We start from the raw sequence: 10,192 nt of genomic DNA, 5'->3' as shown, positions 1-10,192 counted from the left end.
TCCTCCTATAAAGAGTTAGGCCAATCCTTAAAATAATTTAAAATTCAGATAAGAAAAATTCATTTGAATTTTTACGATTCGACTTTGTCTTTTGTTCTACAAAGAGTTCAAAAGTTCGAAGCACTTTCTTTCAAATCAAATTAATTATCCGATGAAAACTGTACTTCACCCTGTACAGTGTACACTGTTAGAATAAACCCTAACAATTAATTCGTAAAATTGAATTTACCGAAAACATTTTGAAATTACAATTATTTAGTTCGAAATAACTAACATAATGTAAGGAATATAAAATTTGTGAGATATTCCTGATATTTTTTCCCATAATTTCGAACATTTTGTTAATAATTTCGAACAATTTAGTTATAATTTCCAACATTATCTAGATAATTTCGAACATTTTGTTCATAATTTCGAACATTTTGAACATAATTTCGAACATTATGTTCATAATTTCTAATATTTTGTTCATTTTTTCGAATATTTGTTAATAATTTCGAATATTTTGTACATTTTTTCGAATATTTGTTAATAATTTCGAATATTTTGTATATTATTACGAATATTTTGTTCACAATTTCAAACATTTTGGTCATAATTTCGAACATTTTGTTCATAATTTCAAACATTTTGTTCATAATTTCGAATATTATGTTCATAATCTCGAATATTTTGATCATTATTTCGAATATTTTTTCATTATTTCGGTTATTTTGTTCATAATTTCGAACAAAATGTTGATAATTTCGAATATTTTGAAAATGTTTTCGGTAAGTTTAACTTTACGAATTAAATGTTTATGGTGTATATTGTAAACACTAAATATCAACTAGAGTCTATTGAAATAATAAGAAGAGAATCACAGAGGTTTATTTTGACTTTCTTGTGTTTCCTTAGAACAAGGAAATAAAAAAACGATTATCTAGAATATGAAAACTTGAATTAAAATATTGTCGTGGGGGCTTGTATTGAATTACCTAGAGAACGTGAAACCTTGTATTATTATGATAAGTTCTGGTGGGAGAAGAGAATATAAAATATATGTGTTAATATAAAACTGTAGAGAGAGGAGATGTTCTTACAAGGAAATATCCGCATTGGCAACATTGATTTAATATAGTTTAAACAAGTTTATAAAAGAAGTATCTTAATTTCTTGCTAAACTTTCAAATTAAATTATCAATTGAAAATATTTCTTGATATATTGTCTAGCAATGGGTAGATGGGGGGGGGGGGGGTAGAAACTACATGGGTCGTAGCACAAGGTGGGCAAAGAAACTGTTTTATTATGGAGCCACCTTGCACAAGTTTATAGGGTTAAGATGGTGAAGGTGGGAACAATAATTTACAGGATGGAAGGAGTTAAAATAAAACTGTCCAGTGCTAGGGCAGAAATGCTAGATTAAAATTCATAAACAAATATTTTATAAAATTTACAACCACGTGTTTAATCATGTGTAAAGACAATAAGATTTTTTTGTGCATATACTTCACTAAGAACAAATTTGTGATTAAACTCCTAACTTAAAATAAAAAAAAAGTTCTGGAAAGAGAAATATTTCTTTGAAACCATATTTTGATAAAGATCGAAATATATTTGGCGGTTTGCTTGTCACGCCAAGTGTCTTCATTTACTAAATTATTAATGAAAGATAAACTAGCATTCATCCCTCAGAGATGGAAAAGGTTGATATTCTAAAAGAGAAATATTTACTTGATATCATCTAAAATTGTTGCAGTATTTTTTGTGTGGGGGAGGTTTGGTAAAGATTAGAAGTCTTGCCAAATGAGATTGATTTTTTCGTGTACTTGTATAGCTATAATCTAAACAAAAGTCATAGCAAGTCGTCTTCGTCATATTTACCAAACCAAATTTTCCCTTCTTGCATGTAGCCATTTTCTATTTCGTTACTTTGAAAAATGGCGACCCAGGGTGTTCCAACAATATAGATACAAAACAAGATATCACAGGCTTTATGGGAGAAAAAATTTTGAGAAATAAAACAGATTGATTCTTAAGGGGAGCTAGGCATTAAAAACATAGCTCATTAGAATTTGTAAGGGAGTAGTGCAGTACATGAAAACAGTACGAATGGTGGGCTTGGCTAGGTCGCCTGAAGATTGGTGTTGGATGGTACTAGGGGTACATGAACTATCAAGAACAAGATATGGAAATGAATGTAGGGTAGATATGTCTAAGAAAACCAGGAGAACCAAGAGTCCTGAGCTAAAAAGTTTCTCATTTGTTCAACAAAATATATGTTTAACGGGAAGTTTAGCAAGTTTTGCTGAACAAACAACATTAAAAGGTTGGATTAAAAAAGGTGAGAAACTAAACATTTATAGGATATTATACAAAACTAAAGTTAAGGATGAGGATAAATCATACAAAGAGTTGATGCTAAGAAGTGCACAGCACTGAAGTAAAAATGTAGATTGTAGAGTGGAAAGCTGTGTCTTGCTGTACAATGTTATATTTTCAATAGTCTTCATCATAACGTTGTCGAAGTGTTTGAAAATCGTCTTTTCCCTGGAAATTTCTCGGCCGAGGTTCGGCAAAGAAGTCTCTTTGTTGGAACTGATCTCCGTCATATCTTTCAAATCTGTCCGGATAATCCTGGAGGGAAGGAAGAGGTACGTGAGCAGGTTGTCGGAGCGGTTCATCCCTTCTCCGTTCATCCCATCCCTCAGATTCATTGAATCTGTAATCTCTATCATCAATAGACCGCCTAAAATATTCGTCGTTATTTTGAGAGAATTTTTAAAGAAATTGCCATGAATTTAAAAAGCTTTATTGGAAAAACGATGAAACAGGTATCTTTGGATGAATAAAGGAGCAAAGAAAGATATCAAACTTTGCTTTATTCCGGTCAAAAAAGAGGTAAGTTTTTAACATCCTTCTGCAAATTATTGCAATTTGTAAAAGTGGTTCTGAGAAAATGATTAAGTCGAAGGGTAAACGTAAAATTACATTAAAATTTCAAATTTCCAGGGCTAGGATTAATAAGTATTCTTAAAGAATTTGGAAAATCAAGTTTTCCATCTCTTTATTTTTGTGAAGTAATAAACGACTTCAATTTCTTTACTCAACCCAGACTGTTTCATTATCTGACCCTTTTAACCGAACCCGTCTTACTCTACCATACACTTTAAAGTCATGGAGTTTATGGAATTGTTTCCAAGTAAATTTGATCAAGATCGACATATTTCACAACTTTTCAAACTTATCCAATGTTGAAAACTGAAGGGACAAATATAAATACATACCCTCGTTCAACATAAGGATCTCCTCGCGGTCTCCGAGGTCCGTATTCATCTAGGTGAGGCTGACCTCTTCGAGGAGGAGGGGGCAGCGCGTGATTTGGTTCTGGAGGAAACTCCTCCGTGTGATGAAAACTACCCTGAGGAGTGAGACCTCCATGATTGGATTCGTGTTGGGATGGAATCCCTAGTCCTGATCCATGATGGGATCCGTGATGGGATCCCGGAACTGGAGCTGATCCGTGATGGGATCCTGGAGCAGGAACTGATCCATGATGGGATCCCGGAACAGGAACTGGAGCATGGTTTGAACCAACACTACCATGAGCAGAACCTTGCTTGCTATGGTTTTGAAGGATTGGAGCAGGATCTCTGCGTCCTAAGCTCGGAGAAGTGTTTGGATCTGGGAGTTGTGATTGATGATTTTGAATTGGTCCTTTCTTCGGAGGAACTGCAGCCCGCCAATATGCCTGAAATTAATAAAGAGTTATTTCGTTTTTATGATTTGGAATATAGAAACTGTTTTTCTAATTATTGATAATTTCACTTTGTTCTTTCGGCAAAAAGTGAAAAATTTAAATAATATCCACCAAATAACTACTAATGTGCTTAAAATTTTAAATCAAACTAAATTAAAAGCAGATTTTTGAAGATTTAAATTCTTGAATAAAATGTCACCTCTAGGTACTCTGCTATATGGAGACATGCTTCATCAAGTTGATTTTCATCTAGGATAACATCAAACATCTCAGGAGGACATTGGGCCAACTTTTCGGCGGCCACCAGCTGGACGTTGATATTACGGGATTGAGCCTGAAATAATTTCATTTTATTAGATTTCAGAGATTCTAATTATATACTTTGCTTGTCGTCAAAACGGCTAAACCGATCGCACCATAATTTTCAATGGCAACTCAAATGATCCCAGGGAAGGTTTATGGCTGGTCGAAGTTGACAAATTTGTTCTGGAAATAAATGTCGACTTTTTTTTTTGTTTAAAAAGCACCAATTTGAACAGTAAAATCTGCTAATTCTTGAGTTTTACAGCTACGAAGAAATATTGTTGAATTGAAAGGCAATATTAAAAGCGACCTGAACGCCTACTATAAAATAAGTTTGTCAATCAGGTTTAATTTTGCTGTTCAAAATTCTCATTAATTTTTATTTTAAAATGTTAAAATTTTTAAAAAATATCATCTCAAGAGTAAATCTAAATCTTCGTTTTGCACGCCAAAAAAAAATAATAACCCAAAATATACGAACTTATATAGGTTAGAGTATCCTGGGAATCTGAAACATAGTATTCTTGCAATCTAGTACACAGTATCCTTGCAATCTAGTACACAGTATCCTTCCAATCTAGTACACAGTATCCTTACAATCTATTACACAGTATTCTTTCAATCTAGTACATAGTATCTTTCAATCTAGTACAGAGTATCCTTACAATCTAGTACGTATCCTTGCAATCTAGTATACAGTATCTTTGCAATCCAGTACACAGTATCCTTACAATCCAGTACACAGTATCCTTGCAATCCAGTACACACTATCCTTACAATCTAGTACACAGTATCCTTGCAATCTAGTACACAGTATCCTTGCAATCTATTACACAGTATCCTTTAGTATCCTTGCAATCTAGTACACAGTATCCTTACAATCTAGTACACAGTATCCTTGCAATCTAGTACACAGTATCCTTGTAATCTAGTAAACACAGTATATATAAAGTCTTTGACCCCTTTAAATCTAAAGCTTGATTGATTTCAAATTGTATAAACAATCCTTTTATTGGAGATATTAGTATTTGTAAAGGAAGTTAGGTTTCACAACTTCTCTATTTATTTATCTAATTGATATTTGATTGATGAAAACTTCAATAAAGTCCCTCCCTTTGCTAAGTCAGATATGCGCCAAAGAGTTAAAAATGATCAAAAAGGGATTGAATAAACTAATATAGGGATTTAGAACTAAAATAGTGTATGGGGCGAGTTATCCGTCCCCGTTCCCCCATAGTACTTGTAAAAACGCTGAATTAAACTTTAAATCGTTATTTTTCAGTTTTCCGGCTGTTTTGACATTTAAAGTTTAAAAAAGAAGAAATTCTCACCTTTCCACGGGATTTTATTAATCTCTGTAAAACCTTAGGACTGGAAATCTTTAGGTACACAATAATCGGAGCCAAGGAGGTTTTTGCAAGTTGTGAGGGATGGTTCACCGTGTCACAGTCTAGTACTATCAACTGCATGGATCTACTAAGCTCAAAGATCCGTTCAATCTCTGCCTGAACCTCGGCAAGATTGTTAGACCTAGAGCTGGATTTCTCCAGGATCGCCCGCTTGGAAGGATTATTCAAGACAGATTTCTTTCCTAAAGAAATATCCGCAGACACTCGAGTTATGATAATTCGTCCTTCAAACTTATTTTTTAAGAATTCGAACACAGCTTTTTGCATCATATCAGTAACCTCGTATCCCTTGAGGGACGGTCCTACCAAGACCAACGGTCTTATGCTAGGCACTACATCATAAGGTGACAAGGTCTCTTGCTTTTTACCGAGTAGTCCTTTCTTTTTTTCAATCACTGGGGGTGCCGTCACTTTAACTCCGCCCCCTTCGGTCCCGTTCTGCTCCGGTTCCAACCCTGTTAATGGAGGTGTTCCTCCTCCAATCCTTGTATTCAGGTTCTGTAAATTCCCAGCACTGCAGTTCAATAATTCTCAATAGATTAAGGATTCAGAGTATACTTGGTAACATCTGCAACAACGAGATAAACAGAAATATATTCCGATAAAACCGCCATTTTTTTAACAAATATAATCAAAAACATTTTTTTGCAGATCCCTTTCTAACAAAGTGGGTTAACTGGTGTATAAGCTATGATGGCTTTAATTGCCAAATATCCAATATCAGTTATAGAAAGAATCACGAAATATTACTGAATAAGAATTATTCCTGAGAGATTTAACTTTTGATCCCTTTCCCGCTGGAGCCTGCTGTAGGATAAGCTGCTCTAGCTTAGCTGGTGAGGGGATGAAACCAATATCACAACTTTCTCGAACCTTCCGTCCAATCCACCAGTTACTATCATACTTCTCAAATATGTGAAGAAAATCTCCAATTTTGAAACTAAACAAAAAAAATCGCGTCAAACTTTTAATTTCTAAACTGTGCTTGAGTTTGATTTATGTACCTTACTGCACTCCCATGTACCGGAGAATCATCATCTAACGATCCGTCGTACATAACGTTAGTCCGCACACTGAAGGCAACCGGCTTGTTGTTTGCTTTATCAAGAGCAACCAAAGCTTGTGCCTCGTTTCCTCCTCCTCGTCCTACTCGACCAATTTCTCCTCCATGCGGAGGAAACATGTGTCCAGCCCGCCTACCACCTTCCCCATACGGGAGGGGATCGCTAACATATCCATGATCAGTTGAATATCCGGGATCAAATCCATCTAAATAGCAAGGATTATAGTAAGCAACGCAAATCTTGGAACAGAACAAATCACGATCGAATTATTATTATTTCAAAAAGTTATTAATACAGATGTCGGATTTAATGAAGAACTAGACGTTATTAAACTTCTTCTCTCTATTTATCAATTCCTATCTCATATGTAGTTTTTGATTTAGTTCGGTTGGTTAAGTACATTATAACCTCTATGTTACATTTAATCGGCTTTGGGACGGAAATATCATTTTTCAGAGCATTTTTTTATAAGGCATTGTTAAGTTTGATTATGTAGAAGAGACCTGATGGATATCCTACATCATGATGGGAGTATCCTGAGTCCTGGCGAGAATATCCTGCATCCTGGTGTGGAGAATACCCGGAGCCTTGGCTTCCTTCACGTCCATACTCATCATACGGGAACTCAGGGTCATACCTTCAACAAAATAGGATTCAAAACACGGAAATCTGAGACAAGCATATCCTGATGTTAAGATAAGGAATAAAGATTAGGGATCAGGGATTAAGAATTAAGCAGAAATAAGGATTCTTAGAAGGATTAAGATGTGGAAAAGGATTAAAATATAAGTTATAACTAGTTATAAAAAAGAATTATATAACAAGTTACGAAAAAAGAATAATATAACAAGTTATGAAAAGAGAATATCATAAAAAAGTTATGAAAAAAGAATTATATAACAAGTTACGAAAAAGATTAAATAAAAAGTTATGAAAAGAGAATAATATAACAAGCTATGAAAAGAGAATAATATAATAAGTTATGAAAAGAGAATAGTATAACATGTTATGAAAGAGAATAATACAATATGTTAAGAAAAAATAATTAAATAACAATTTATTAAAAACCGCAAAGAATGAAAATGAAGATACAAAAAATGGTAGAAATGATAAACCAAACTGTGTGAAACAAATGAATGACGAAGTACTTGCTAAAGAATTAAGAATTAATAAGAAATGAAATTGAATGAATGATCGAAATGAATGTTGAATGTTGAATAAATAAAGGATGAATTGAAGGAGGACAGGAGACCTGAATATTTGAGGAGTAGAGAGAATACAGAAAACATTAACTATGCAGATCAACTCAACCAGAAAAAAAATTTGTTCAAGTTTAGGAGTTTAGGATCCAGGGATCAAGATTCAAACAATACCAGTCTAGGATCCAGGGATCAAGATTTAAACAATACCAATTTAGGATCCAGGGATCAAGATTTAAACAAGGATTACCAGTCTATGATCCAGGGATCAAGATTTAAACAAGGATTACCAGTCTATGATCCAGGTTAGCAAGGATTAACAGTTTAGGACCCAGAAATAAGATTTAAACAAGGATTGATAGTTTAGGATTCAGGGATCAAGATTTAACAAGGATTAACAGTTTAGAATCCAGGAATCAAGATTTAGCAAGGATTAACAGTTTAGGACCCAGAAATAAGATTTAAACAAGGATTGATAGTTTAGGATTCAGGGATCAAGATTTAGACACGGATTATCAATTTAGAATCCAGGGATCAAAATTTAAACAAGGATTAACATTTTAGGATCCAGGGATCAAGATTGAAGCAAGGATTAACAGTTTATAGGATTCAGAGGAATCAATTTAAATATCTTTAAAATCTGTTTCTGAAATTTACATCTCAAAATTTTGGTATTGTTTAAGTTCAACTTGAAATTGTGTTGTATCCACTGGCCCACTGAGTGTACTGGCACGGCATATAGCATGACATATGGAATAGTACCGTACCAAATTTTACTTCAACCGTCGATGAATCGCTTCAGTTATGAACTTCATGTGGTAAAAGATAAAGAATTTGAAGAATATAATGTTGTTAGAAGAGATTGTATTTTCAATAAACAGCTTGTTTTTCACAAAAATAACCGATATTTTACAAAACAAATGCTAAATCATTTTAAAAGAAAAAAAACAATGTAAGCTCAATCTATAAAATGAAAGAAAAGATGCCAATATTGCTCCCATGAACGATGGAAGTTAACATTTATCATTTGCTAAAAGTACCACTTTTACTACTCACCTCTTTCCAGGATTCATGTCATATCCGTAGAGGGAGGTTTTTCTTCCTCCCTCCTCTTCTCCACTCTTCCAGTCCTTCTACCCAGGTAGAGATTCCTCCCTTCTCCCGTTCTAACTCTCAGGGTCCAACTAATCATACATAAAATGATTGACTTAGAAGGAAATAGTACAGATAGGCCATGATATATTTATATATTTAGCTTAGTACAGTGTGTCCCACTAAGCATTGCACTGGAGATACGTCTTAATGGTCGTCTTTGTTCCTTGAAATATTTTGCGGCGTTTTTTACTCAACCTAATTATGATTCTTATCATTATAAACCAATACTATTGGCGTTTTTTCTTTTAAAATTTCTGAAGATTTGTAGAATTTCGTTTAGATTTAAATTTCTTAAATTTTAATTTTAAACGGAAAGGGCCATTAACCGCAATTTCAAGTGACCCTCCATGCAAATTACGCTTAAAGTTCTAATTTCTTTGTAAATTTAAAATAAACAAAGAAGGGACTCAAATTAATGATATTAAATCAAGTACACGTATAATAACACCGTCAAGTATGTATTATACAAGGTAGTAGTATTATCAAAAGTATGTATTATCCAAGGAAGTATTATCATCACAAGTATGTATTATCCATGGTGGTATTATCAACACAAGTATGTATTATCCAAGGTGGTATTATCAACACAAGTATGTATTATCCAAGGTAATATTATCAACACAACTATGTATTATCCAAGGTAATATTATCATCACAAGTATGTATTATCCAAGGTGGTATTATCATCACAAGTATGTATTATCCAAGGTAATATTATCAACACAACTATGTATTATCCAAGGTAATATTATCATCACAAGTATGTATTATATTATCATCACAAGTATGTATTATCCAAGGTAATATTATCATCACAAGTATGAATTATATACAAGGTAGTCTTATTAGCAAATGAATAACTAGCAATCTCGTTTTTTTGTAAAAATGACCTTGTTTTTAATTTGTGTCAATTAAAACGAAATTTAGAAAATGTTAATATTCTACCATCTGTTTTAAATTTAATTTCCAAGATTATCAAGAATATAACATTTTTTAAATTGACCAAAGTAACCATTTTGAAAACCTGTTTCTAAAATTGGGCGACAAGCTAAACTTTTGTAAACAAAAACAAGGATATTATCAAAGTTTAAATATGTGTCTGAGAACTGTTTTGGTTCAGGAATTCTCTATACTTCATCTACCAGCTCTCAGAAAAATAGCCGTTACTATATCCTAAATTGATTTACTAGCCTTCGATGTACTTTTTGTACCTAATAACGTCAACATAGACGGCCGTTGGCCAACCCATGACTAGCCTAAACCTACATAATATATTTAGTTTAGTAAACATATCATAGTCTAACTAAACCTACATAATATAT

General features: G+C 33.3%; 1 protein-coding gene across 5 annotated transcripts in view; it reads right to left on the bottom strand.

Annotated features, from left to right (window-relative positions):
* Window positions 1–850: 850 nt before the first annotated feature.
* The window catches only part of LOC111708608 (voltage-dependent L-type calcium channel subunit beta-3), a 10,220-nt gene continuing 878 nt past the window's right edge, over window positions 851–10,192 (bottom strand). The window contains exons 2-10 of one of the 5 annotated variants that reach the window (XR_002766696.1): window positions 8,772–8,899; window positions 7,020–7,153; window positions 6,457–6,721; window positions 6,219–6,392; window positions 5,375–5,966; window positions 3,940–4,074; window positions 3,268–3,731; window positions 1,715–2,729; window positions 851–1,163 (exon numbers count right to left, since the gene is read on the bottom strand). Coding sequence is in view for 1 of the 5 variants with exons in the window: in XM_023482034.1 (XP_023337802.1) it covers window positions 2,480–2,729; window positions 3,268–3,731; window positions 3,940–4,074; window positions 5,375–5,966; window positions 6,219–6,392; window positions 6,457–6,721; window positions 7,020–7,153; window positions 8,772–8,788 (2,031 nt within the window). In the remaining 4 variants the exon portion in view is untranslated. Of the gene's footprint in view, window positions 2,730–3,267; window positions 3,732–3,939; window positions 4,075–5,374; window positions 5,967–6,218; window positions 6,393–6,456; window positions 6,722–7,019; window positions 7,154–8,771; window positions 8,900–10,192 lie in introns of all 5 variants that reach the window. The other 4 variants (XR_002766698.1, XR_002766697.1, XR_002766699.1 and 1 more) reach the window with 4 other exon arrangements.

This window comes from Eurytemora carolleeae, unplaced genomic scaffold (assembly GCF_000591075.1).
Source record: "Eurytemora carolleeae unplaced genomic scaffold, Eaff_2.0 scaffold876, whole genome shotgun sequence".
NCBI lineage: Eukaryota > Metazoa > Arthropoda > Copepoda > Calanoida > Temoridae > Eurytemora > Eurytemora carolleeae.
The sequence above is the reverse complement of the archived record's forward strand: the minus strand, read 5'-3'. Positions and strand labels throughout refer to the sequence as shown.